Source organism: Hyperolius riggenbachi, chromosome 10, assembly GCF_040937935.1.
Source record: "Hyperolius riggenbachi isolate aHypRig1 chromosome 10, aHypRig1.pri, whole genome shotgun sequence".
In the NCBI taxonomy this organism is placed as follows: domain Eukaryota; kingdom Metazoa; phylum Chordata; class Amphibia; order Anura; family Hyperoliidae; genus Hyperolius; species Hyperolius riggenbachi.
Genome location: NC_090655.1, coordinates 208379135 through 208394245, shown reverse-complemented (window position 1 = coordinate 208394245; position 15111 = coordinate 208379135). Strand labels below are relative to the sequence as shown.

Sequence of the window (15111 nt, the reverse complement as noted above, 5' to 3'; positions counted from 1 at the left end):
ATGAGTTTCCTCAATCGGAAGCTAAACCGCGACCTAGGAGGTACTTCCTGGGTCGTGGCTTACCTTCTGATTGGAGGAAGCTCACGGAGGCGGGCAGCGGCGGGGACAGAGGTTGGGGAGCACTGACTGAATGACAAGATGCATGTAAATACAAGCCTTGCGATAAGCAGATTATCGCTAGCCTGTCGCTTTTTTCAGAGCGGCAAAGCAGACCCCAGGGGGACTGGAGGCGACAATAGAGAGACACAGAGGCATGTGATTGTGCATAAAACATTCCTCTGTGTCCTCTTAGGATTTAAAATACCAGCCATGAGTTCTCTTTAAAGCAAGTTAAACAATAATTTAGAAGAATTTATGCCTTCCTCTGCATCAGTTGGGATTTCTGGAAGTGTGTTTTCCCTTGTTGAAGCAGAGTAATGTCTTTCTCTCACCCCATGTAACCAGCATGGCTTTTCCTCAATATGGTTTTGCTGATGTGCAGTAAGATGGCCTCAGTGACCAAAACATTTGCTGCCACTAACAGTGCTTTTCCTTGATATGATCCTTTTCATGCTTGACAAGGTAACTTTCTCTGATAAAACCCTTTCCACATTCAGAGCATTAATATGGCTTTATCCCTGTGTGAACACGCTGATGGGTATTTAGAGTGCTCTTGTGGAAAAAGCATTTCCCACATTCAGAACATGAGTATGGCTTCTCCCCGGTGTGCACTCTTTCATGCGAAACAAGATGTGCTCTTGAAGAAAACCGCTTATCACAACTGGAGCATGAAAATGGCTTCTCCCCGGTGTGCACTCTCTCATGTATAACAAGATCTCTTCTTCTTGAAAAACGCTTATCACAAGTGGAACATGAAAATGGCTCCTTTTCTGTATGAACTTTCTGATGTTGATTAAAAATGCTCTTGTAGGCAAAAATTCTCCCACATTCAGAACATGAAAATGGCCCATTCTCTCTGGTGTGAATTTTCTGATGTCGATTAAGATTGCCTTTGCTGAAGAAATGTTTCCCACATTCAGAACATGAAAAAGTTCTTGTCTCTCTGGTGTGAATTTTCTCATGTTGTTTTAAATTGTTCCTCCTGTCAAAACATTTCCCACATTCAGAACATGAAAAATGTTTTTTCTCTCTGGTGTGAATTTTCTGATGTTGTTTTAAAATGCTCCTGTTGGGAAAACATTTCCCACATTCAGAGCATGAAAATGGCTTTTTCTCTGTGTGCTTCCTCACATGAAAGACAAATTCAGATTCCAGCGTATAACTTCTCCAACATATAAAACATGTGAACCACTTATCATCGCGAAAGTGCCATGCTTGGTGTCTGTAGAGAAAAGGTTTTGATGCAAAGCATTTCCCACACTCAGAACATGATAATGAGGTTGATGGGGTTACAGAGTTTACGTTTGAAGAACTGGATGTTCCATCTTCTTCTGTTGTCTCACCATCACTGGATGTGTCATCCTCTTCTGTTGTCTCACCCTCACTGTCACTATTTGGGGAGTCACCAGGATGCTCACCAGTGTTACTGCGGATGTACTGTCCATCTAGGCGAGAATATAAAATGTGTAGTAATAGGGATGGGTACATTGATAATGTGAGAACAATTCTAATATGACAAAAGAAGCAGGCCATTGACACAGTGAAATATATGCTGGTTTTAAAAGACAACTGACCTGAGAAGGAGATGGAGGCTGCCATATTTATTTCCTTTTAAACAATGCACATTCCCTGACTGTCCTGCTGATCCTCTACCTCTAATACTTTTAGTCATAGACCCAGAACAAGACTGCAGACCAGATGTTTGACTTAAAGTGTGGCTGCATTTGCTGCATGCTTATTTCAGGTATGTGATTCAGACACTGACAGATCAGCAGGGTGCCAGGCAACTAGTATTGTTTAAAAGGAAATGAGTGACATATAAGAATTTGTTACAATAGACTAGATAGGACTTTAAAGGGAACCCAAGGTAAGAGGGTTATGGAGGCGGCCATATTTATTTGCTTGCAAACAACGGCAGCCCTTCTGGCATAACTAGTGTCCCCCTCACATACACTAATGTGCCACAAACAGGGAGTTTATATCACCAACCATTCCCATTTTATTAAGGTGTATCCATATAAATGGCCCACACTGTATAATCTCCAGCATGTCCAATCTGCTACCGATGCAGAAAGAGACAAATTTTGTGCTGAAAATTGTCAATCGATCAGTTGATCTGATGGGAAATTGCATGGTGTGTATAAGCACCTCAATTTGCTAACACATACTGCTATATTCTGTTGTCCGCTGAATCTCACTGTTCCCAAAGGGCACAAACCTACTAGTTAGAATATAGATTTTTCTTTTGTATTGTGTACTTAGTACTTCACGGATTACCCTAAACAACTCCCTTAGTATGGGGGGGGGGGGGGCATACTTCTAATAGGGGCTGATGTCTCCTGACTCCCCCACTGGCTACATACTGTCTCCCCATTACTTCTAATAGGGGCTGATGGCTCCTGACTCCACCTCTGGGCACATACTGTCTCCCCATTACTTCTAATAGGGACTGATGGCTCCTGACTCCCCCACTGGCCACATACTGTCTCCCCATTACATCTAATAGGGGCTGAAGTCTCCTGACTCCCCCACTGGCAACATACTGTCTCCCCCTTATTTCTAATAGGGGCTGATGTCTCCTGACTCCCCCACTGGCCACATACTGTCTCCCCCTTATTTCTAATAGGGGCTGATGTCTCCTGACTCCCCCACTGGCTACATACTGTCTCCCCATTACTTCTAATAGGGGCTGATGTCTACTGACTCCCCCACTGGCTACATACTGTCTCCCCATTACTTCTAATAGGGGCTGATGGCTCCTGACTCCACCTCTGGGCACATACTGTCTCCCCATTACTTCTAATAGGGACTGATGTCTCCCGGACTCTCCACTGGGCACATACTGTCTTCCTATTACTTCTAATAGGGGCTGATGTCTCCTGACTCCCCCACTGGTCAAATACTGTCTCCCCATTACTTCTAATAGGGGCTGATGTCTCCCTGACTCCCCACTGGGCACATACTGTCTCCCCATTACTTCTAATAGGGGCTGATGACTCCTGACTCTCACACTGGGCACATACTGTCTCCCCATTACTTCTAATAGGGGCTGATGTCTCCCTGACTCCCCACTGGGCACATACTGTCTCCCCATTACTTCTAATAGGAGCTGATGTCTCCTGATTCCCCCACTGACCACATACTGTCTTCCTCATTACTTCTAATAGGGGCTGATGTCTCCCTGACTCCCCACTGGGCACATACTGTCTCCCCATTACTTCTAATAAGGGGCTGATGTCTCCTGACTCCCCCACGGGGCACATACTGTCTCCCCATTACTTCTAATAGGAGCTGATGTCTCCTGACTCCCCCACTGACCACATACTGTCTTCCTCATTACTTCTAATAGGAGCTGATGTCTCCTGACTCCCCCACTGACAACATACTGTCTCCCCATTACTTCTAATAGGAGCTGATGTCTCCTGACTCCCCCACTGACCACATACTGTCTCCCCATTACTTCTAATAGTGGCTGATGACTCCTGACTCCCCCACTGGGCACATACTGTCTCCCCATTACTTCTAATAGGGGCTGATGTTTCTGGACTTCCCCACTGGGCGCATACTGTCTTCCTCATTACTTCTAATAGGAGCTGATGACTCCTGACTCCCCTACTGGGTACATACTGTCTCCCCATTACTTCTAACAGGGGCTGATGTCTCCTGACTTCCCCACTGGCCACGTACTGTCTCCCCATTACTTCTAATAGGAGCTGATGTCTCCTGACTCCCCCACTGACCACATACTGTCTTCCTCATTACTTCTAATAGGGGCTGATGTCTCCCTGACTCCCCACTGGGCACATACTGTCTCCCCATTACTTCTAATAGGGACTGATGTCTCCTGAGTTCCCCACTGGGCACATACTGTCTCCCCATTACTTCTAATAGGGGCTGATGTCTCCTGACTCCCCCACGGGGCACATACTGTCTCCCCATTACTTCTAATAGGAGCTGATGTCTCCTGACTCCCCCACTGACCACATACTGTCTTCCTCATTACTTCTAATAGGAGCTGATGTCTCCTGACTCCCCCACTGACCACATACTGTCTCCCCATTACTTCTAATAGGAGCTGATGTCTCCTGACTCCCCCACTGACCACATACTGTCTCCCCATTACTTCTAATAGGGGCTGATGGCTCCTGACTCCACCTCTGGGCACATACTGTCTCCCCATTACTTCTAATAGGGGCTGATGGCTCCTGACTCCACCTCTGGGCACATACTGTCTCCCCATTACTTCTAATAGGGACTGATGGCTCCTGACTCCCCCACTGGCCACATACTGTCTCCCCATTACATCTAATAGGGGCTGAAGTCTCCTGACTCCCCCACTGGCAACATACTGTCTCCCCCTTATTTCTAATAGGGGCTGATGTCTCCTAAATCCCCCACTGGCCACATACTGTCTCCCCCTTATTTCTAATAGGGGCTGATGTCTCCTGACTTCCCCACTGGCTACATACTGTCTCCCCATTACTTCTAATAGGGGCTGATGTCTACTGACTCCCCCACTGGCTACATACTGTCTCCCCATTACTTCTAATAGGGGCTGATGGCTCCTGACTCCACCTCTGGGCACATACTGTCTCCCCATTACTTCTAATAGGGACTGATGTCTCCCGGACTCTCCACTGGGCACATACTGTCTTCCTATTACTTCTAATAGGGGCTGATGTCTCCTGACTCCCCCACTGGTCAAATACTGTCTCCCCATTACTTCTAATAGGGGCTGATGTCTCCCTGACTCCCCACTGGGCACATACTGTCTCCCCATTACTTCTAATAGGGGCTGATGACTCCTGACTCTCACACTGGGCACATACTGTCTCCCCATTACTTCTAATAGGGGCTGATGTCTCCCTGACTCCCCACTGGGCACATACTGTCTCCCCATTACTTCTAATAGGAGCTGATGTCTCCTGATTCCCCCACTGACCACATACTGTCTTCCTCATTACTTCTAATAGGGACTGATGTCTCCCGGACTCTCCACTGGGCACATACTGTCTTCCTATTACTTCTAATAGGGGCTGATGTCTCCTGACTCCTCCACTGGTCAAATACTGTCTCCCCATTACTTCTAATAGGGGCTGATGTCTCCCTGACTCCCCACTGGGCACATACTGTCTCCCCATTACTTCTAATAGGGGCTGATGACTCCTGACTCTCACACTGGGCACATACTGTCTCCCCATTACTTCTAATAGGGGCTGATGTCTCCCTGACTCCCCACTGGGCACATACTGTCTCCCCATTACTTCTAATAGGAGCTGATGTCTCCTGATTCCCCCACTGACCACATACTGTCTTCCTCATTACTTCTAATAGGGGCTGATGTCTCCCTGACTCCCCACTGGGCACATACTGTCTCCCCATTACTTCTAATAAGGGGCTGATGTCTCCTGACTCCCCCACGGGGCACATACTGTCTCCCCATTACTTCTAATAGGAGCTGATGTCTCCTGACTCCCCCACTGACCACATACTGTCTTCCTCATTACTTCTAATAGGAGCTGATGTCTCCTGACTCCCCCACTGACAACATACTGTCTCCCCATTACTTCTAATAGGAGCTGATGTCTCCTGACTCCCCCACTGACCACATACTGTCTCCCCATTACTTCTAATAGTGGCTGATGACTCCTGACTCCCCCACTGGGCACATACTGTCTCCCCATTACTTCTAATAGGGGCTGATGTTTCTGGACTTCCCCACTGGGCGCATACTGTCTTCCTCATTACTTCTAATAGGAGCTGATGACTCCTGACTCCCCTACTGGGTACATACTGTCTCCCCATTACTTCTAACAGGGGCTGATGTCTCCTGACTTCCCCACTGGCCACGTACTGTCTCCCCATTACTTCTAATAGGAGCTGATGTCTCCTGACTCCCCCACTGACCACATACTGTCTTCCTCATTACTTCTAATAGGGGCTGATGTCTCCCTGACTCCCCACTGGGCACATACTGTCTCCCCATTACTTCTAATAGGGACTGATGTCTCCTGAGTTCCCCACTGGGCACATACTGTCTCCCCATTACTTCTAATAGGGGCTGATGTCTCCTGACTCCCCCACGGGGCACATACTGTCTCCCCATTACTTCTAATAGGAGCTGATGTCTCCTGACTCCCCCACTGACCACATACTGTCTTCCTCATTACTTCTAATAGGAGCTGATGTCTCCTGACTCCCCCACTGACCACATACTGTCTCCCCATTACTTCTAATAGGAGCTGATGTCTCCTGACTCCCCCACTGACCACATACTGTCTCCCCATTACTTCTAATAGGGGCTGATGGCTCCTGACTCCACCTCTGGGCACATACTGTCTCCCCATTACTTCTAATAGGGACTGATGTCTCCCGGACTCTCCACTGGGCACATACTGTCTTCCTATTACTTCTAATAGGGGCTGATGTCTCCTGACTCCCCCACTGGTCAAATACTGTCTCCCCATTACTTCTAATAGGGGCTGATGTCTCCCTGACTCCCCACTGGGCACATACTGTCTCCCCATTACTTCTAATAGGGGCTGATGACTCCTGACTCTCACACTGGGCACATACTGTCTCCCCATTACTTCTAATAGGGGCTGATGTCTCCCTGACTCCCCACTGGGCACATACTGTCTCCCCATTACTTCTAATAGGAGCTGATGTCTCCTGATTCCCCCACTGACCACATACTGTCTTCCTCATTACTTCTAATAGGGGCTGATGTCTCCCTGACTCCCCACTGGGCACATACTGTCTCCCCATTACTTCTAATAAGGGGCTGATGTCTCCTGACTCCCCCACGGGGCACATACTGTCTCCCCATTACTTCTAATAGGAGCTGATGTCTCCTGACTCCCCCACTGACCACATACTGTCTTCCTCATTACTTCTAATAGGAGCTGATGTCTCCTGACTCCCCCACTGACAACATACTGTCTCCCCATTACTTCTAATAGGAGCTGATGTCTCCTGACTCCCCCACTGACCACATACTGTCTTCCTCATTACTTCTAATAGGAGCTGATGTCTCCTGACTCCCCCACTGACCACATACTGTCTCCCCATTACTTCTAATAGGAGCTGATGTCTCCTGACTCCCCCACTGACCACATACTGTCTCCCCATTACTTCTAATAGGGGCTGATGTTTCTGGACTTCCCCACTGGGCGCATACTGTCTTCCTCATTACTTCTAATAGGAGCTGATGACTCCTGACTCCCCTACTGGGTACATACTGTCTCCCCATTACTTCTAACAGGGGCTGATGTCTCCTGACTTCCCCACTGGCCACGAACTGTCTCCCCATTACTTCTAATAGGAGCTGATGTCTCCTGACTCCCCCACTGACCACATACTGTCTTCCTCATTACTTCTAATAGGGGCTGATGTCTCCCTGACTCCCCACTGGGAACATACTGTCTCCCCATTACTTCTAATAGGGACTGATGTCTCCTGAGTTCCCCACTGGGCACATACTGTCTCCCCATTACTTCTAACAGGAGCTGATGTCTCCTGACTCCCCCACTGACCACATACTGTCTTCCTCATTACTTCTAATAGGAGCTGATGTCTCCTGACTCCCCCACTGACCACATACTGTCTCCCCATTACTTCTAATAGGAGCTGATGTCTCCTGACTCCCCCACTGACCACATACTGTCTCCCCATAACTTCTAATAGGGACTGATGTCTCCTGAGTTCCCCACTGGGCACATACTGTCTCCCCATTACTTCTAATAGGGGCTGATGACTCCTGACTCCCCCACTGGGCACATACTGTCTCCCCATTACTTCTAATAGGAGCTGATGTCTCCTGACTCCCCCACTGACCACATACTGTCTCCCCCTTACTTCTAATAGGGGCTGATGTTTCTTGACTCCCCCACTGGGCACATACTGTCTTCCTCATTACTTCTAATAGGAGCTGATGACTCCTGACTCCCCCACTGGGTACATACTGTCTCCCCATTACTTCTAACAGGGGCTGATGTCTCCTGACTTCCCCACTGGCCACGTACTGTCTCCCCATTACTTCTAATAGGAGCTGATGTCTCCTGACTCCCCCACTGACCACATACTGTCTTCCTCATTACTTCTAATAGGGACTGATGTCTCCTGAGTCCCCCACTGGGCACATACTGTCTCCCCATTACTTCTAATAGGGGCTGATGACTCCTGACTCCCCCACTGAGCACATACTGTCTCCTCATTACTTCTAATAGGGGCTGATGTCTCCCTGACTCCCCACTGGGCACATACTGTCTCCCCATTACTTCTAATAGGGGCTGATGACTCCTGACTCCCCCACTGGGCACATACTGTCTCCTCATTACTTCTAATAGGGGCTGATGTCTCCTGACTCCCCCACGGGGCACATACTGTCTCCCCATTACTTCTAATAGGGGCTGATGACTCCTGACTCTCCCACTGGGCACATACTGTCTCCCCATTACTTCTAATAGAGGCTGATGTCTCCCTGACTCCCCACTGGGCACATACTGTCTCCCCATTACTTCTAATAGGGGCTGATGACTCCCCCACTGGGCACATACTGTCTCTTCATTACTTCTAATAGGGGCTGATGTCTCCTGACTCCCCCACGGGGCACATACTGTCTCCCCATTACTTCTAATAGGAGCTGATGTCTCCTGACTCAACCACTGGCCACATACTGTCTCTTCATTACTTCTAATAGGGACTGATGTCTCCTGACTCCCCCACTGGCCACATACTGTCTCCCCATTACTTCTAATAGGGGATGATGTCTCCTGACTCCCCCACTGACCACATACTGTCTTCCTCATTACTTCTAATAGGAGCTGATGACTCCTGACTCCCCCACTGGGTACATACTGTCTCCCCATTACTTCTAATAGGGGCTGATGGCTCCTGACTCCACCTCTGGGCACATACTGTCTCCCCATTACTTCTAATAGGGACTGATGGCTCCTGACTCCCCCACTGGCCACATACTGTCTCCCCATTACATCTAATAGGGGCTGATGTCTCCTGACTCCCCCACTGGCTACATACTGTCTCCCCCTTATTTCTAATAGGGGCTGATGTCTCCTGACTCCCCCACTGGCTACATACTGTCTCCCCCTTATTTCTAATAGGGGCTGATGTCTCCTGACTCCCCCACTGGCCACATACTGTCTCCCCCTTATTTCTAATAGGGGCTGATGTCTCCTGACTCCCCCACTGGCTACATACTGTCTCCCCATTACTTCTAATAGGGGCTGATGTCTACTGACTCCCCCACTGGCTACATACTGTCTCCCCATTACTTCTAATAGGGGCTGATGGCTCCTGAGTCCCCCACTGGGCACATACTGTCTCCCCATTACTTCTAATAGGGACTGATGTCTCCTGAGTCCCCCACTGGGCACATACTGTCTCCCCATTACTTCTAATAGGGGCTGATGACGCCTGACTCCCTCACTGAGCACATACTGTCTCCTCATTACTTCTAATAGGGGCTGATGTCTTCCTGACTCCCCACTGGGCACATACTGTCTCTCCATTACTTCTAATAGGGGCTGATGACTCCTGACTCCCCCACTGGGCACATACTGTCTCCTCATTACTTCTAATAGGGGCTGATGTCTCCTGACTCCCCCACGGGGCACATACTGTCTCCCCATTACTTCTAATAGGGGCTGATGACTCCTGACTCTTCCACTGGGCACATACTGTCTCCCCATTACTTCTAATAGAGGCTGATGTCTCCCTGACTCCCCACTGACCACATACTGTCTTCCTCATTACTTCTAATAGGAGCTGATGTCTCCTGACTCCCCCACTGACAACATACTGTCTCCCCATTACTTCTAATAGGAGCTGATGTCTCCTGACTCCCCCACTGACCACATACTGTCTCCCCATTACTTCTAATAGTGGCTGATGACTCCTGACTCCCCCACTGGGCACATACTGTCTCCCCATTACTTCTAATAGGGGCTGATGTTTCTGGACTTCCCCACTGGGCGCATACTGTCTTCCTCATTACTTCTAATAGGAGCTGATGACTCCTGACTCCCCTACTGGGTACATACTGTCTCCCCATTACTTCTAACAGGGGCTGATGTCTCCTGACTTCCCCACTGGCCACGTACTGTCTCCCCATTACTTCTAATAGGAGCTGATGTCTCCTGACTCCCCCACTGACCACATACTGTCTTCCTCATTACTTCTAATAGGGGCTGATGTCTCCCTGACTCCCCACTGGGCACATACTGTCTCCCCATTACTTCTAATAGGGACTGATGTCTCCTGAGTTCCCCACTGGGCACATACTGTCTCCCCATTACTTCTAATAGGGGCTGATGTCTCCTGACTCCCCCACGGGGCACATACTGTCTCCCTATTACTTCTAATAGGAGCTGATGTCTCCTGACTCCCCCACTGACCACATACTGTCTTCCTCATTACTTCTAATAGGAGCTGATGTCTCCTGACTCCCCCACTGACCACATACTGTCTCCCCATTACTTCTAATAGGAGCTGATGTCTCCTGACTCCCCCACTGACCACATACTGTCTCCCCATTACTTCTAATAGGGGCTGATGGCTCCTGACTCCACCTCTGGGCACATACTGTCTCCCCATTACTTCTAATAGGGACTGATGTCTCCCGGACTCTCCACTGGGCACATACTGTCTTCCTATTACTTCTAATAGGGGCTGATGTCTCCTGACTCCCCCACTGGTCAAATACTGTCTCCCCATTACTTCTAATAGGGGCTGATGTCTCCCTGACTCCCCACTGGGCACATACTGTCTCCCCATTACTTCTAATAGGGGCTGATGACTCCTGACTCTCACACTGGGCACATACTGTCTCCCCATTACTTCTAATAGGGGCTGATGTCTCCCTGACTCCCCACTGGGCACATACTGTCTCCCCATTACTTCTAATAGGAGCTGATGTCTCCTGATTCCCCCACTGACCACATACTGTCTTCCTCATTACTTCTAATAGGGGCTGATGTCTCCCTGACTCCCCACTGGGCACATACTGTCTCCCCATTACTTCTAATAAGGGGCTGATGTCTCCTGACTCCCCCACGGGGCACATACTGTCTCCCCATTACTTCTAATAGGAGCTGATGTCTCCTGACTCCCCCACTGACCACATACTGTCTTCCTCATTACTTCTAATAGGAGCTGATGTCTCCTGACTCCCCCACTGACAACATACTGTCTCCCCATTACTTCTAATAGGAGCTGATGTCTCCTGACTCCCCCACTGACCACATACTGTCTCCCCATTACTTCTAATAGTGGCTGATGACTCCTGACTCCCCCACTGGGCACATACTGTCTCCCCATTACTTCTAATAGGGGCTGATGTTTCTGGACTTCCCCACTGGGCGCATACTGTCTTCCTCATTACTTCTAATAGGAGCTGATGACTCCTGACTCCCCTACTGGGTACATACTGTCTCCCCATTACTTCTAACAGGGGCTGATGTCTCCTGACTTCCCCACTGGCCACGTACTGTCTCCCCATTACTTCTAATAGGAGCTGATGTCTCCTGACTCCCCCACTGACCACATACTGTCTTCCTCATTACTTCTAATAGGGGCTGATGTCTCCCTGACTCCCCACTGGGCACATACTGTCTCCCCATTACTTCTAATAGGGACTGATGTCTCCTGAGTTCCCCACTGGGCACATACTGTCTCCCCATTACTTTTAATAGGGGCTGATGTCTCCTGACTCCCCCACGGGGCACATACTGTCTCCCCATTACTTCTAATAGGAGCTGATGTCTCCTGACTCCCCCACTGACCACATACTGTCTTCCTCATTACTTCTAATAGGAGCTGATGTCTCCTGACTCCCCCACTGACCACATACTGTCTCCCCATTACTTCTAATAGGAGCTGATGTCTCCTGACTCCCCCACTGACCACATACTGTCTCCCCATAACTTCTAATAGGGGCTGATGGCTCCTGACTCCACCTCTGGGCACATACTGTCTCCCCATTACTTCTAATAGGGACTGATGTCTCCCGGACTCTCCACTGGGCACATACTGTCTTCCTATTACTTCTAATAGGGGCTGATGTCTCCTGACTCCCCCACTGGTCAAATACTGTCTCCCCATTACTTCTAATAGGGGCTGATGTCTCCCTGACTCCCCACTGGGCACATACTGTCTCCCCATTACTTCTAATAGGGGCTGATGACTCCTGACTCTCACACTGGGCACATACTGTCTCCCCATTACTTCTAATAGGGGCTGATGTCTCCCTGACTCCCCACTGGGCACATACTGTCTCCCCATTACTTCTAATAGGAGCTGATGTCTCCTGACTCCCCCACTGACCACATACTGTCTCCCCATTACTTCTAATAGTGGCTGATGACTCCTGACTCCCCCACTGGGCACATACTGTCTCCCCATTACTTCTAATAGGGGCTGATGTTTCTGGACTTCCCCACTGGGCGCATACTGTCTTCCTCATTACTTCTAATAGGAGCTGATGACTCCTGACTCCCCTACTGGGTACATACTGTCTCCCCATTACTTCTAACAGGGGCTGATGTCTCCTGACTTCCCCACTGGTCACGTACTGTCTCCCCATTACTTCTAATAGGAGCTGATGTCTCCTGACTCCCCCACTGACCACATACTGTCTTCCTCATTACTTCTAATAGGGGCTGATGTCTCCCTGACTCCCCACTGGGCACATACTGTCTCCCCATTACTTCTAATAGGGACTGATGTCTCCTGAGTTCCCCACTGGGCACATACTGTCTCCCCATTACTTCTAATAGGGGCTGATGTCTCCTGACTCCCCCACGGGGCACATACTGTCTCCCCATTACTTCTAATAGGAGCTGATGTCTCCTGACTCCCCCACTGACCACATACTGTCTTCCTCATTACTTCTAATAGGAGCTGATGTCTCCTGACTCCCCCACTGACCACATACTGTCTCCCCATTACTTCTAATAGGAGCTGATGTCTCCTGACTCCCCCACTGACCACATACTGTCTCCCCATAACTTCTAATAGGGGCTGATGGCTCCTGACTCCACCTCTGGGCACATACTGTCTCCCCATTACTTCTAATAGGGACTGATGTCTCCCGGACTCTCCACTGGGCACATACTGTCTTCCTATTACTTCTAATAGGGGCTGATGTCTCCTGACTCCCCCACTGGTCAAATACTGTCTCCCCATTACTTCTAATAGGGGCTGATGTCTCCCTGACTCCCCACTGGGCACATACTGTCTCCCCATTACTTCTAATAGGGGCTGATGACTCCTGACTCTCACACTGGGCACATACTGTCTCCCCATTACTTCTAATAGGGGCTGATGTCTCCCTGACTCCCCACTGGGCACATACTGTCTCCCCATTACTTCTAATAGGAGCTGATGTCTCCTGACTCCCCCACTGACCACATACTGTCTTCCTCATTACTTCTAATAGGGACTGATGTCTCCTGAGTCCCCCACTGGGCACATACTGTCTCCCCATTACTTCTAATAGGGGCTGATGACTCCTGACTCCCCCACTGAGCACATACTGTCTCCTCATTACTTCTAATAGGGGCTGATGTCTCCCTGACTCCCCACTGGGCACATACTGTCTCCCCATTACTTCTAATAGGGGCTGATGACTCCTGACTCCCCCACTGGGCACATACTGTCTCCTCATTACTTCTAATAGGGGCTGATGTCTCCTGACTCCCCCACGGGGCACATACTGTCTCCCCATTACTTCTAATAGGGGCTGATGACTCCTGACTCTCCCACTGGGCACATACTGTCTCCCCATTACTTCTAATAGAGGCTGATGTCTCCCTGACTCCCCACTGGGCACATACTGTCTCCCCATTACTTCTAATAGGGGCTGATGACTCCTGACTCCCCCACTGGGCACATACTGTCTCTTCATTACTTCTAATAGGGGCTGATGTCTCCTGACTCCCCCACGGGGCACATACTGTCTCCCCATTACTTCTAATAGGGGATGATGTCTCCTGACTCCCCCACTGACCACATACTGTCTTCCTCATTACTTCTAATAGGAGCTGATGACTCCTGACTCCCCCACTGGGTACATACTGTCTCCCCATTACTTCTAAAAGGGGCTGATGGCTCCTGACTCCACCTCTGGGCACATACTGTCTCCCCATTACTTCTAATAGGGACTGATGGCTCCTGACTCCCCCACTGGCCACATACTGTCTCCCCATTACATCTAATAGGGGCTGATGTCTCCTGACTCCCCCACTGGCTACATACTGTCTCCCCCTTATTTCTAATAGGGGCTGATGTCTCCTGACTCCCCCACTGGCTACATACTGTCTCCCCCTTATTTCTAATAGGGGCTGATGTCTCCTGACTCCCCCACTGGCCACATACTGTCTCCCCCTTATTTCTAATAGGGGCTGATGTCTCCTGACTCCCCCACTGGCTACATACTGTCTCCCCATTACTTCTAATAGGAGCTGATGTCTACTGACTCCCCCACTGGCTACATACTGTCTCCCCATTACTTCTAATAGGGGCTGATGGCTCCTGAGTCCCCCACTGGGCACATACTGTCTCCCCATTACTTCTAATAGGGACTGATGTCTCCTGAGTCCCCCACTGGGCACATACTGTCTCCCCATTACTTCTAATAGGGGCTGATGACGCCTGACTCCCTCACTGAGCACATACTGTCTCCTCATTACTTCTAATAGGGGCTGATGTCTTCCTGACTCCCCACTGGGCACATACTGTCTCTCCATTACTTCTAATAGGGGCTGATGACTCCTGACTCCCCCACTGGGCACATACTGTCTCCTCATTACTTCTAATAGGGGCTGATGTCTCCTGACTCCCCCACGGGGCACATACTGTCTCCCCATTACTTCTAATAGGGGCTGATGACTCCTGACTCTTCCACTGGGCACATACTGTCTCCCCATTACTTCTAATAGAGGCTGATGTCTCCCTGACTCCCCACTGGGCACATACTGTCTCCCCATTACTTCT

The 15111-nt window shown here is 49.4% G+C and overlaps 1 protein-coding gene across 2 annotated transcripts in view; it reads right to left on the bottom strand.

Moving 5' to 3' along the window:
- Positions 1 to 223: 223 nt before the first annotated feature.
- The window catches only part of LOC137534310 (zinc finger protein OZF-like), a 58814-nt gene continuing 43926 nt past the window's right edge, over positions 224 to 15111 (bottom strand). For both annotated transcript variants that reach the window (XM_068255749.1, XM_068255748.1), the window contains exon 3: positions 224 to 1544. In XM_068255749.1, the coding sequence (XP_068111850.1) occupies positions 601 to 1544 (944 nt within the window). In that variant the 3' untranslated portion in view covers positions 224 to 600. The remainder of the gene's footprint in view (positions 1545 to 15111) is intronic.